This window comes from Leptidea sinapis, chromosome 40, assembly GCF_905404315.1.
Source record: "Leptidea sinapis chromosome 40, ilLepSina1.1, whole genome shotgun sequence".
NCBI lineage: Eukaryota > Metazoa > Arthropoda > Insecta > Lepidoptera > Pieridae > Leptidea > Leptidea sinapis.
The window spans coordinates 5,026,957-5,041,694 of NC_066304.1; the positions used below are offsets into that span (position 1 = coordinate 5,026,957).

General features: G+C 35.5%; 2 protein-coding genes across 2 annotated transcripts in view; both read left to right on the forward strand.

Annotated features, from left to right (window-relative positions):
* LOC126976405 (zinc finger protein OZF-like) overlaps nt 1-14,738 on the forward strand; it is a 132,895-nt gene that overhangs the window by 28,226 nt on the left and 89,931 nt on the right. The window lies entirely within an intron of this gene.
* LOC126976398 (N-acetylgalactosamine kinase) lies at nt 7,065-9,208 on the forward strand. The gene has a single exon (XM_050824709.1). The coding sequence runs from the start codon at nt 7,426-7,428 to the stop codon at nt 8,872-8,874; it is 1,449 nt and encodes a 482-aa protein (XP_050680666.1). The 5' UTR covers nt 7,065-7,425; the 3' UTR covers nt 8,875-9,208.

The following is a 14,738-nucleotide window of genomic DNA, read 5'->3' on the forward strand; positions in this document are numbered from 1 at the left end:
TTTACTCGTTTACCGGCTTGTTTTGGTGCTTCACTGTTATGTAAGGTGATACGGAGTCCTTTTTTTTACTCGTCCGTGTTGTAAGTATGAAATATACATTATGGATATTGTGGTGGTAAATACTCAAATAATTGACCTTTCAAAATAAGCAAAAATCGTTTGAGTACCTACAGTTCGTCAAAAAAATAAATAGATATCTAAAAAACTGGCCTAGGTACAACAGATTCCCTATATTTATTTATTTAGAAGGGGCTTACCAACAAGATATACATATACAGGAAGAGATAGTTTTCCATTCTACTGTATTGTATGTTTGTTACTTTATATCTCCGCAGTTTATGGACCGATGCAATTTTTTTTTTATTTAAAACTTACAGTCCCGAGTTGGTGCCATTAAAATATCCGATCTCATAATGGAATCCAAGAGAAATCGCGGGCTAATAATTTACTCCTCAAAATTTACAACAACACATACTTATAGCGGTTTTGCTTTTTTCAACAACAAAACAAACATCTGTATTCAGAAAGGATCATTTGGTATAGTAGTGGAAAAAATTATGAGGAAGACCAATTACTAAGGAGTGGTGAAAAAATATTTTAACGACTATAACCAACCAAGTTCAAAGAGAATCATCGTGATAAAGCTGTAAGGGTGGTAAACATAATTTTATTATTTTTTTACGATTAACGAGCGTACGGGTCACCTGATGTTAAGTGATCATCGCCGTCCACATTCTCTTGCAACACCAGAGGAATCACAGGAACGTTGACGGCCTTTTAGAAAAGTGTACGCGCCTTTTTCATTTTATGTTACAGTCATCTTATCGCGAAATTATATAAGAAATAAAACTAGCACCAGTGATGAAACAACAAATTGGCAAACTTAAAAAAGCTTATCCAAAATCGGAAAAGCAAAAGAGCTGCTTTTACATCCATATAAGTGAAATCTATCGGCCCTTAAAAAAAAGTGACAGATTCAATGGCCATCAATATTCAGTGATCAGCAAGGGTAAGAGTTTGTAGTTCATTGAAAAAAAATGGATAAAAGTTAATGGATAAACTATGGCGTACGGATATGCGTCTGCTAAGCTTGATGACAGATTTGATGATTCTTTAAAAAATAGCAATTCGGCAGGTCGTGGCTTGGTTAAATTTTATCCAGAATTCGTCATCCGACCATCTGTTGCAAAGAGTATCATAATTATCATCAGCCGGAAGACGTCCAATGCTGGACAAAGGCCTCTTCTAAAGCAAAGAGTAAGGCTTGAGCTAATGGAGTCATATTGAGAACAAAGTATGGTCCAAGAATGCTTGTTTGAGTATGGTTTGAAAAGTGCGCACATTTGCGCCGTATGCTTGCTGGGTAATACTTTTTCGCGATTCTACTTTATATGTGGTCTTGAATTTATTTTATCAATTGCCGTATTAGGCAACTAAAAAGTGTAAAAAAGTAACTTATAGGTATGCATAGCATTGGCATTAATTATTACTGTAATTACAGCTGTAAGTTTACATATTTTGAATACATGAACATCAGAAAATCATTAAGGTTTAATAATAATAAAGCCTTTATTAATGATTTTCCATTTGATTTTCTACATTTTCGTGTTAGGGTGTTAATACGGTTAGTCGACAAACATGATTATTTTATTATTAACTTTTATGTTAGTAAGTTATAATGCATGCACTATGTTAGTTTTCTTTAGAATTTTCAAATGGATCCCAGTTGGGTAAAGGCCTCTTCCATTCCTTTCAATTTTTCCCTTTTCGAGCCAGTTAGTTCCGCCAATCTCTCTAATCTCATCGGTCCACCTTTTATGTGGTCTGCCCACATTTCTCTTTCCTGCAGGTCCCTTCCATGTTGTGGTATGAATGGTCCATCTAGCGTCTGTAAGTCTTGAGATGTGTCCGGCCCAAAAACTAACTGATGCCTTAAGTCAAGCATTAAAATTAAAATCATTAAGGTAAACATAAGTATATTTTTCATAGATTAGCCTATTTTTTTTATAAATTGATATATAAGTATTTTATTATTACTTTTTAATTTATTGTTAGATAATTTAAAAACAAGTTGGATAGTGTGGCTACTAATATGCCAATTATAAGCAAAATACAATCAAATCTTATAGAAAAACTAGTGAACCCGACTGACGTTGTCATGTACACACATGTTAAATTTGAAAAATCGGTCCAGCCGTTAGGAGGAGTTCACTAACATACACAAGAGCAGGAGAATTATATTATATGGACGGAATTGAGAATCTAAACCAATCTCAAATTCACTGGAACACACAGAAAATCATCAAAATCGGTCCAGCCGTTTAGGAGGTAGTTCAATTGTGAATCTAAACCATTCTCGAATCCACCCGAAAACACACAGAAAGTTTCATTAAAATCCAGCCGTTTACGAGGAGTTTAGTTACAACAGACGCACAAAAGAAATATATTAAGATAACTCACAGTCTATTACGCACAGGCAGTTAGCCTGGATATAGCGAAGGCCTTTGATCGTGTATGGCACAAGGCGCTCCTCTCAAAACTTTCATCATTTGGGCTTCCCGAGAGCTTGTGCAAGTGGACCTCCAGCTTCCTCACTGGGCGCAGCGTACACGTCGTTGTCGATGGATATTGCTCGAACCCGAAGCCGTGAATGCTGGAGTGCCCCAAGGCTGTGTGCTATCTCCCACGCTGTTTCTTCTGCATATCAATGATATGTTCGACACCTCCAAAATACATTGCTATGTAGACGACAGCACTGGTGATGTCGTATACACGGGCCATGCAGGTCTCTCTCGGGAAATCGTCGACCAGTGCCGGGAGAAACTTGTGTCTTCTATCGAGTCCTCTCTCGAGAAGGTCGCGGAATGGGGTAAATTGAACCTTGTCCAATTTAACCCCCAGAAGACTCAAGTTTGCGCGTTTACCATTAAAAAAACCTCATTTCTCGTATCACAGCTCTTCGACAACACTTCCCTTAAAGCCTCGCCTAGTATCGGAATACTGGGTCTCGAAATCCCGAGCGATTGCCAATTTCGTGGCCATCAGGAGGGCAAAGCCAAATTGGCTTCGAAGATGCTGGGCGTCATCAATAGAGCACGGCAATACTTCAAGCCGGCCCACATTCTAGCGCTCTACAAAGCGCAGGTCCGGCCACACATGGAGTATTGCTGTCATCGAGCAGTATCAGCTCGATCCATTTGACCGCGTGCAACGCAGAGCAGCTCGAATTGTCGGGGACCCAGTGCTCTGCGAACGGCTGGATCACTTGGCGTTGCGTAGAGACGTCGCTTCATTGTGTGTCTTGTACCGCATTTATCACGGGGAGTGTTCCATAAAGCTGTTTCACCTGATTCCTGCCGCCGAATTCCACGTTCGCACACCTATCATCCCCACCATCTGGATGTGTGGCGGTCCTCCACAGTGCGGTTTTCAAGGAGCTTTCTTCCGCGTACTACAACGCTGTGGAATGAGCTTCCTTGCGCGGAGTTTCCGGGACGATACGACATGGGTACCTTCAAAAAAAAGCGCGTACACCTTCCTTAAAGGCCGGCAACGCTCTTGTGATTCCTCTGGTGTTGCAAGAGAATGTGGGCGGCGGTGATCACTTAACACCAGGTGACCCGTACGCTAGTTTGTCCTCCTATTCCATAAAAAAAAATTACATTGACCAGTAATTTAGTTGTGATTCTTATTATAAATACTACAACTAAACTAATGCTGGGCTACAACAGCTAAAGTACTACTATAATAGTAGGGGAGCCCAAGATGCTGAATTGGGATTTACTTAAGCGTCATAGAGACCTATTGGGTTATAAATACGTCTTCGCAGTTCTAAGGATTTCATATTGCAGCATTTTAATTTGTCTTTGTAACTTTTAAATTGTGTAATTATACCTATACATAGTTATGTAGGTATACATATGCATAGTAGCTCACCAGACAGATTTTGTTCTGTTCATATTAATAAAACTCTTGTGGGTGAAATTTCATAAAATCCGTTCTTAGCTGACCTCTACTCGGCGAAAGGAATATTCCTACCACATTTCAAATCTCTATGCCTTGTTGTTCCAAATACATCGTGATGAGTCAATACAGGGTGGAAATCTCATAAATAATATAATTTTGATCTAAGCACATAATATTTTTTTTTGGACGACAAAGGAGCGTAAATGTCACCTGTTGTTATGTGATCAGCGACGCCAACATTCTCATGCACTACAAGGAAGCTCATTCCACGCCTTTGTGGTAGATACATACAAGAAAGTTCCTTGAAAACAGCACTGTGGAAGAACGCCATACATCCAGATGGAGAGGATGATATTAATATATCTAATAACTGATCACTGCAATTTCATAGTAGTTATATGTCAAGTCGTCTGTGTGTCGCCGTCTTATATGTGAAGTTAGGTCGATACATAATTATTATAAATTATAGAATTAGAATATAATAACTTATAGACGACCTAACTGCCAAATATTATAATACTATTATATACTTATTAACTACTTATAGTCATTTATTTAAGAGCAAGTCCATATTACAAAATACAATTACAAATAAGATACAAATACGAGTAAAATTTTAGGATAAGATATAAAATATAAAACAAAAGTGTACCTACAATTAAAATAATAAAATACTTAACACACTATTGTTATTTTCAATGCGTGACTAATTTTGATCTGTCAGTGTGTGCGAGTAACATAGATTCGCTTTCATTATCAATCTTGCTGTATCACCGTAACAGATGTTCTTCTCTTTAGCACAATTTGTTTGTACTAAATACTAGTAAGTCAAAAAAAGAAAATAAAGAAAATTAATACTAATAAAGAGTTATTAAGTATAGTAGATGCATCAATCCACACATACCGTAAATAAAGAGAGGCATTTCATTTCATAAAATATATTTTATTTCATAAAATATATTTTATTTTATGAAATGTACCCTGTATACAGGGTGTCTCAAAGTTATGGGACATGAAGGGAAAGTACCTTAAATATCGAAGATAGGCTATTTTACTGAAAGAAGACTTTATTTTATTTTTAAAAGTTAGTAATTCTGCATTCAAAGATTTTCTAAAAATTACTTGCCTCGTCTGGGAATCGAGCCGACTTAAATGTAAAAAAAAAACACCCCTGCTCTTATGATGCCAATCGAAAGAATGGCTAAAAACTAATAACTCATCTTGAGTAACATAGTATTTTAAAAGAAAGTAGTCAATAAAGTGGGTATTCTTTTGTAAATTAATTAATTAAATGCTCAAAATGTGATCCCTCTTGTCTTACGCAAATCACCAATCTTTTAATGAGTCCGCTGCCTGTTGATTTTCTTATTATTTTATGGTGAATACTCGATATGATATGGCACAATTCTGTTTGTAACTCGCCCACGTTCTCGTATCGTTTTTTGTATAGCATATCTTTCACGTATACCCAAAAGAAGAAATCTAATGGTGTAAGGTCCGGGAATCTGGCCGGCCATCTAATCGGTCCATTCGTACCAATCCAAGTAGGAAAACATTAATTTGATGTTATTCCTTTCTTTTAAAATACTATCTTACTTAAGAAGAGTTATTAGTTTTTGGCCATTCTTTCGATTGGCATTATAAAAGTAGGGGTGTTTTTTTTACATTTCAGTCGGTTCGATTCCCAGACGAGGCAAGAAATTTTTAGAAAATCTTTGAATACAGAAATACTAACTTTTAAAAATAACATAAAGTCTTCTTTCAGTAAAATAACATATCTTCGATATTTAAGGTACTTTCCCTTCATGTCCCATAACTTTGGGACTGTATATATAATACATATATTCTAAATCTATGATATAAAGAATTACCATAATAAATGCACTCATAACCTGTATTTGATAGATTGATTTCATATTTTTTGAATCAGTGTTTCATTAATTCGTACCCAAGGTGTTTTCTCCACCTGCACAAAAAAAATTAGAAATAGGCAATATTATAATATTTTTATACGTAGATATAGGTAACATGGTTGTACCTAAGTAGGTAATTGGATATGGGCATTCAATTGTGTTTCAATAAACATACATCCTTGTGTTATATCTAACCTACATAATATTTGTATTTTGTTTTATAAGTGTTTAATAAGTCATTACGATAAAGGTGTAATTAGTGATAAGTATTAGATAAAGTATATTTATTTATCATTGAGGTATTTGACCTGTATGACAAGTGGCACTTGTACGGTTTGTAACGATAAAAACAGCTTAAAGATGGTGGCGAAAAAGGTAGGTATGTATTTTGTTATATAGAAGAATGCCTACTTATTGATTACTTAGAATATTTAGAGAAATAACAAAATGCTAGCCATTCAAAGTAAAAATTATTAAGTAGGTAGGTAAGTAAGTTTACTTTCAACGCTGTCTTAAGTTCCGAATTTATATATTATACGTTCTCAATTTACGACTATGTAGGTATAGGTAGGTACGTAGGTATGTACCTACCAATGTATAGGTATTAACGGGTAGGCACACAGGTACCTAAGTAAGTTCAATTATTATTTAAATAAAATACTTTTCAAAGGAACGCGTGTAAGTAATTGAAACTGTAGGTATTTTTACATAAGGTTTTTGCGTAAAAAATTATTTTTATTTTCTTTAACCCAACGTTTCGTGACCTTTTCAGAGCACGTTTTCAGGGGAACTGCTAGGGAGGCAAGCTCTAATATCGGGTTGAATAAAATTTTTACTTTTGCTCATAAACCTCCAATTATCCTTTGGAAAGTATTTTATTTAAATGTGTAACACTCGCGTTAATAAAAGAATATAGATAGGTATTACGTTCAATTATATTTTTAAGTTTCAACCTTGAAGACGTTGAAAAATGATCCGATCTACAGTGAAGCTGTTTGCTTAGAATAAAAGTGAATAGGTACTTTCAAATATAAGAAATGAACGTGACCACTGACCAGTGATCATATAGGTCACACACGCGTCGAGAGTACATACAGTTATACACCATACAGTATAATAGATCCTATAGCTGTATCCGTTGTAGGTATGTTTACGCTGTCCATTTATTCAACAGCTATGGATGGCATTCGGGCCATTCGCATTGTTGCCTCCGCGTCATCATAACCTGACTGTAAAACATTGTAGAATAATTTAAGGTTATGTTTACATTTCTTTTTAAGACGTTAATATTCATAACGAATTATCCACGAAGAAATTAAAATGGTGAAGGAATCGTACAAATTACGAATAAATAAATACACGTAAACTATTTTACACGTATTTCGTAACAAGAGATTAAAGTGCTCATAAAGTTTACATTGTCGTGAAATTTAAATCGCTTATTGTGGTTGGATTGACTACTGATAACAACTGAATAACTCAACGCATTCTGTGACACATAGTGATAACGTGCAGTACTTTCTTGTGTTTATAAACAATTGAGAATATGAGTGAAAATGGTGATACTGAAGAAGTTCCAATCATTAAAATACCTAATAGTAAGCGTATTGAATGTTTAAATAAGATTTTTCAAGATGAGTTTCACTCTAAACCTGCGTTTGTCGTTCGAGTTCCGGGCCGTGTTAATATAATTGGTGAACATATCGATTACTGCGGTTACCCGGTATTGCCCATGGCATTGGAGCAAGATATACTGATAGCAGTGGGATTAACGAACGACCATAGAGTTTATCTGCGCAACTCGAACTGTAAATATAGTAGTATAGACTTCGAAATTAAAAGTTTTGATGATATAGATATAAAGCCTGATAGTAATGGTAAACCATTTTGGTATAACTATGTTCTTTGCGGAATTAAGGGCGCATTAGAGTATCTAAATAATAAAATGAAACATGGTCTGCAGATTGTAGTAGATGGAAACATTCCTCCAGCGTCAGGATTATCCAGTTCTTCCGCCCTAGTCAGCGCTGCGTGTTTAGCATTTTTGCACGCTCAAAACGTTTCGTTGAAGAAAACTGATATTGCAGATTTATGCGCGAAAAGCGAAAGATATATTGGAACACAAGGTGGCGGGATGGACCAGGCTATAGCATTCCTCGCAGAGAAGTATTGTGCCCAATATATAACCTGGCAACCCTTGAAGGCGACTGCTGTAGCGTTGCCAGAAGATGCAGCATTTGTTGTAGCACACAGTTTGGCAGAAGCCAATAAAGCCGCCACTAACGATTATAATAGGAGGGTCATTGAATGCAGGTTAGCGGCAAAGATTTTGGTTTTATCATCAGGTCTCGCATTAAATGAAAAAATATTAACCCTAAGCAGAGCCCAAACTCTCATCAATAAGGATTTGAAAGAAATGATTATGCTAGTCAACAAATATTTACCCAAAACTGAATACGCAAAGGATGAAATTTGCAAAATTTTAAATATCAATGAGGAGGAATTAGAAAATACATATTTAACACCAAATACAAAACATTTAACCGAATTTAAGCTCAAACAGAGAGCTCTCCATGTATACGGAGAAGCGCTAAGAGTTGAAGAGTTTCGAAGAACATGTGCGAATTGCGTAATGAATGGGAAATCAGCTGATTCTAACGGAATGCTTAATGGAGATAGTAAGAAGAACACCCTTATTGTTCTTGGTAAGCTGATGTCGAATAGCCATGATAGCTTGCGGAACCTGTACGAATGCTCCCACGATAATTTAGATCGCATTGTAGATTTATCGGTGAAGATGGGAGTACATTGTAGATTGACAGGAGCAGGTTGGGGCGGATGTGTTGTTGCGTTATGTCCCAAAAACATAGTAAACGACTATATGGAAATGTTGATAGACGAGTATTACGTAAAACATTTCAACATTGAAAAGAGCAAGGCTAGATCTTATGTTTTCGCAACCACGCCGAACTTCGGAGCTTCTATTTATCTATAAAAATGATTTAATTAGTCATTTAATTATTTAAATTATATTCAATCAGTTATGAGAAATACATAGTATCTTTATATATACATAATGCTTTGTTTGAGGCTCTTTCAAGCCTAAACCACTGATCGTATCGACATGAAACTATCACCATTCAATGCGAAATTTATCCTAGATGGTTTATAGCTACTTATTTTTTTGTTGTATTTGTAATAAGAAGAATAAAATAAAATTTATTTCCTTTTAAAATTCGCCCAGCGAAGCGGGCTGGAATTATTATTATTATATTATAAACCAAAACGCGATAAACAATATAACTTTTATTAAAGATTTCTATATTAAACTTTTGTATAATATTTTAACAGTGAATTTACCTTTTTTATGTGGTGAGTATATTCCTACTTTTCTGGGGATTCTTCACGAATTATCACAAGATCAACAGACACACCTTATACCTATTACATATACCACTAATCCTGCCTGAAATTATGGACTGTAGGTACTGTATAAAATTTTTCATCAAAAACATTAGGTAAGCTACTTATAAAAAAAAACAATTAAAAACACAATGTATCTAGGTAAGTAATATTAGGTATATTAAATTAGATTGTTTAATGTACTTTAGTTGTAGGCTTCTAGCTTTATCTACAACGAGGTTATACTTAGTTGGTCGAAAATGGCCTACTGCTTCGAGAAAAGGATGTTACGGCCATGCCGCTTGTTTTTCCTCGACTTGGTGGAGCTGTAGGAATCGCAACCGTGGCTTTTGCTCGAAAATGCTCTAATAAAATTTCGTCTTTTCCTTTTTTAAATTATGGTATATATTTGTAAAGTATAGAGTTTAATAGATACCTCAAAAGATAAAGATGCAGAAGATAAACCAGTGGGAGTCTCCTTTGCATAGGATGCCGGCTAGATTATGGGTACCACAACGGCGCCTATTTCTGCCGTGAAGCAGTAATATGTAAGCATTACTGTGTTTCGGTCTGAAGGGCGCCGTAGCTAGTGAAATTACTGGGCAAATGAGACTTAACATCTTGTCTCAAGGTGACGAGCGCAGTTGTAGTGCCGCTCAGAATCTTTGGGGGTTTCAAGAATGCTGAGCGGCACTGCATTGTAATGGGCAGGGTGTATCAATTACCATCAGCTGAACGTCCTGCTCGTCTTGTCCCTTATTTTCATAAAAAAAAAAGATAATATACTCAATAATAATCACTCACTTTCCATCAATTTACCTTTGTCTGATGTTCACGTTCATTTGTCATACGAATAAACTTTTAAGTAAGTATTTGAAATGTAGAAAACAATTTGACGCGTTGAATAGATAGGTACATATATATAATAGATAGGTAGGTATTGTACAAGGTACCTACCCAATGACGTTCTCGTCATTCGTCATAGGTACCTTGTACAATCCTTGCCCTCGTTTACAGCAAGGTATTATATATGTATTTCACAAGTTTCATAAAACAAATACAAGTTATATACAATGCTTACAAAATTCAAAAATATAAAACTTGTCGTAGACAAAATTTTTATGGAACTTGTCTGATGAAATTGTTTGTCAACTACTAGTTGTCTACATGTAGGTATATCTTATGTTTTATACTTGTTGTAGGCTTGTAGCTGAACTTGTTTAAGACATGTCAGTGCAGAATTTAATGAATATATCTGCTCAATTGACTACTGCTACTATCAGTATCAAGCAGTATGAAGTTGTCTCTGGTATCTGGACGTTGCAGATCGGAATGTTAAATGACGGGTGGTTGGTAGTACGTATGCATATTCACATGTCTACTGTGACAAGACTGTGACATTGTTGCTTTGTTACGGTGTGCAAAACAAGCATGTGTAGGATATTATTAGTATTACACATTGATGTAAGTACCTAAAGGTGTTGTGTTGTGATGCTGATTATTAGTATTATGATGATGAAAAAATCAATGAAAGTAGTAAAAAAAAGTACCTACTTATATTTCTGGCAGTAATAATTTATAGCGACATAGACCAACAGAAATTAGAGATCTAGAAACAACAATTAAAATCAAAACGTAACAATGGAAACTTCAAAAACAAAGCAGTGATAGCATTAAGGCGAGGTTTTCCCAACACTAGGCGTAAATCGCTCTAACGTATATCTATAAGATTAGATAAGTAGGTACGGATAGACACGGGCATGGCTGAGACACGATACGAGCGATGCGGGTCAACGACCCCCACTGCGGAAGGACCGCGTAATATTTTTACACACTTACAGTTGCCAATAGTACGAAATACTGTGATATTTTTTATGCATTTTTGAAGTGAAACTTTTTTATCGACGTATGAGAGAAATGTTATATTATGCGCAAAATTATGATTTCAAAGTTATGGATATCGTATCTCGAGGCTGCACAAAACGAATTTGGGATCATTTTTTAAATCCAAGATGGCCGCCGCGCAAAATTATGATTTCTACAATATGGGTATCGTATCCGAGGTTCTCGAGGGTGCAGAGAACGAATTTGGGATCTTTTTTGAAATCCAAGATGGCCGCCGCGCAAAATTAGGATTCAACAATATGTGCATCGTATCCGAGGGTGCAGAGAACGAATTTGGGATCATTTTTGGAATCCAAGGTGGCCGCCGCGCAAAATTATGATTTCAACAATATGGGTATCGTGTCCGAGGTTCTCGAGGGTTCAGCGCGTGGCCGCGAATACGTAGAACATCTTCCCCAATAGCTTTGTATCGTGCAGGTTTAGCGCGTGTATGCGAGTTAGTAGAACATCTTCACTCCTAGCGTTGTATCGTGCAGGTACGTATACTCCTGATTGCCAACCTATATCTTATAATAAGTATTTCATATAGGTGTACTATGTAAAACACTCATGTAGTTAATACTTATTTATAGTTTAAAAAAATATGTGTGTGTGTGTGCAAGTCACACACGGTAGAAGTGAAACTTCTGAAAAGTCCCTGATTAAAAATACTCATTGAAAAGTATTGAAAAAAAGAAACAGACGCTTCATGTAAACTGTATATTTATAAATACGTTTAAAAAATATTAGGATTATTAAAAACGGTTAAAATTTCATTATTTTCAATTTCAAATTAAAAAAAAATCAGGCTGTGAGAGATTGAGATGAATATAGAGTATCAGTAAGTGTGTAACCAGAGTGTAAGGTTTACTTTTTTTCACCAAGCTTAACAATTATTAAATATTTTAATAAAAACAATTATATTACATTAAATATATGTGTAATTTAAATATTAACAAAGGGGCTGGAAGTGACGGTATTTCTCCTCTATTTGTAAAATCATGTGCAGAGGTACTTGCAATACCTCTTGCTATAATTTGAAGGCATTCCGTTAATACAGGCATCTTTCCCGATAAACGTAAGGCCTCGGCCCGAGAGAAATGAACACAGTACCGTCCTTGACAGTGGTCACGGGCGTACTGCTGAGTGCTGGTATGAGCGAGTATGTAGCCAAGGCGTCGCGTTTGATTTATTACGAAAAAAATTAATATAAAATAATTCACAAAGTGTATTGATAAAACCAACGAGGAAAAATTATAAATACTAATAAACTATCGAATAAAATAAGTTTTTTGTAGATAGCTATCATAGTTTTATGATAATATTAATTTATTTATTTATTTATTTATTTCACACACAATAAAACAATTCAAATGAAAAAGCCTATTTTTATAAAAATAAATCTATCGAGACTTTTTTTCGTAATCGTGTTTTCGAAACTGCCATAATTTAGATAAAGAAATGAAGATAAACATGTCAAAAAATTGGAACCGTAGTATTTGTAGAAGTATTTTATGTAGATTTTCAAAAATGTTAGTGTTTAGGACTATAGCGCCTTAAAATATAACGACCTAACGAATCAAACCTGACTCAATAGGACGAGCACGAGGGTGTGAAAGGGGAACCGGAGGGAGGATCACTAATGTCAATACGCACCTATTGACAAAATATTTTATACATTTAATTGTTTACGGAGTTCATCGCGTAGCTGACCCGGCAAACGTTGTTTTGCTATATAATTTAATATAAAACAGTTGTAAAAAAATGGGGTTTTAAAAAAATATTAACTGATTGTCAGACCTACCAAAATTTCATACAAATCGGTTCAGCCGTTTCGGAGCAGTTTTATAACAAACACCGCGACACGAGATTTTTATATATTAGAAGATATAAATTAGAACATTAAATTTCTACTAGTACACCAAAATTTTTGAAAATTCCGACGAAAGAGAATCCGGATTTAAACATCTTTACAATAACAATCCAACGCGTTTATATAAGAAACCCACATTTTGAAATATCTCACGTGATATTGGGGCATAGGGGAGTGGGTTGAATAAACTCTCACGACATCTCACCAGGGGGGGAGGGAGGGACAGAAAATTTAAAAAAACACCTCACGTAATTTGTGGACGCCTCGTAAGAGCCCATTAGCTGTTGACGACAGTGTAGTTTTGAAGTGAAAATTTCTTTGGCGGCGTTGAGCAGTTTTTTTGGGATGGGTACAATGACGTTCATATAGATGGGTATAAAATGTTAAACTCACGTCAGAACACGTGACCTGATGGAAAATTTATAACACAGTCGTTGAATTTATGGTCGATTTTTATTTTTCTAATCTTAGTTGTTAGTAATAGTTACTCTAATGTTAGTTGGGTAACTTAAGGGGTTATAGTATGATTTTGCCGATCTGTAGGTACTTAAAAATTTAATTTTTTTTTTTGCTCTCATTGTTGAGAGTTCGTCACAGTAAACATCTGCCGTTATTGCTTGACCAGATTGGAGAAAGCTATAGTGAATTAAACCATGATGAGACCGTTACAATTAGCTTTTTATTTCTTAAGCTTTGTTTTAGCACATTGTTGCGGTGTTTGACCTGGGGGCATTGCATTGCATTTTTCGCTTACGGTTATCGTAAAGAATCCACTTTTCATCGCAAGTAACAAACTCGACCCAATACGATCATTTCTGTATCGATTGAATAAGACAACACAAGATTCAACACGCGTTTCTTTCTGCAGATCAGTTAAATCATGAGACACCCATTTTTCAATTTTTTTATTTGATTAATTTGACGCAAATGTGTGATTTATTGTTGGTAAGGTATAACGTTAAATCATGGTATGATTCCTGGGTAGTTTGGCTCGGATCGGCTTCCACCATCTCTTTCAATTCATTGTGTGTGGGCGGTCTTCCACGTGGTTCGTTCTTCAAATCAAAGTTTACATCACAAAAGAGTTTAAAGAAAAATCGCACGGTGCGTTCATTAACAGTCCCCTCTGCAAACGCAATATTGATAGTGCGACCTGTTTCTGCCGCGTAACACATCTTGAAGTTACTTTAGTAAGCAATGAATTGGGTCTTAAGTAACTTTAAGTTACAATTCCTTGTTTTATTTCACCCTAAGAGCCCTTTCAGACAAAATATGTCGATCCGCAAGTATTCTATCTAAAAAGACCGATTGAAAATATGCGTGAGGTGGATCAATATTGTGACAAGGCTGTTATTATGGCATTAATATTTTTTATTCATTCATAGCATAGAATTTATATAAAATTCCAAATCCATACAATTTATACAATATGTAGCTAGGTAGGTAGGTAATCATGGTCAATTCTCCGCAACTTGAAGTCTACTGTGCGCCTAATTTGCGTCGTCTATAAATTGCAACTGTCGATTGCAATTTTTATGAGAATAAAATCGAATAGATTCATTAATTCATGAGTGTGTAATCGACACACTCATCCACATCCCTTTAGTAAGCTATCAAAATTTAAATACTCTAGATACCGAAGTCTGAACTTTTTGCAATTTGCAATCGAGTAGCAAGTGGCAGCCCTAGTCATTTTATTA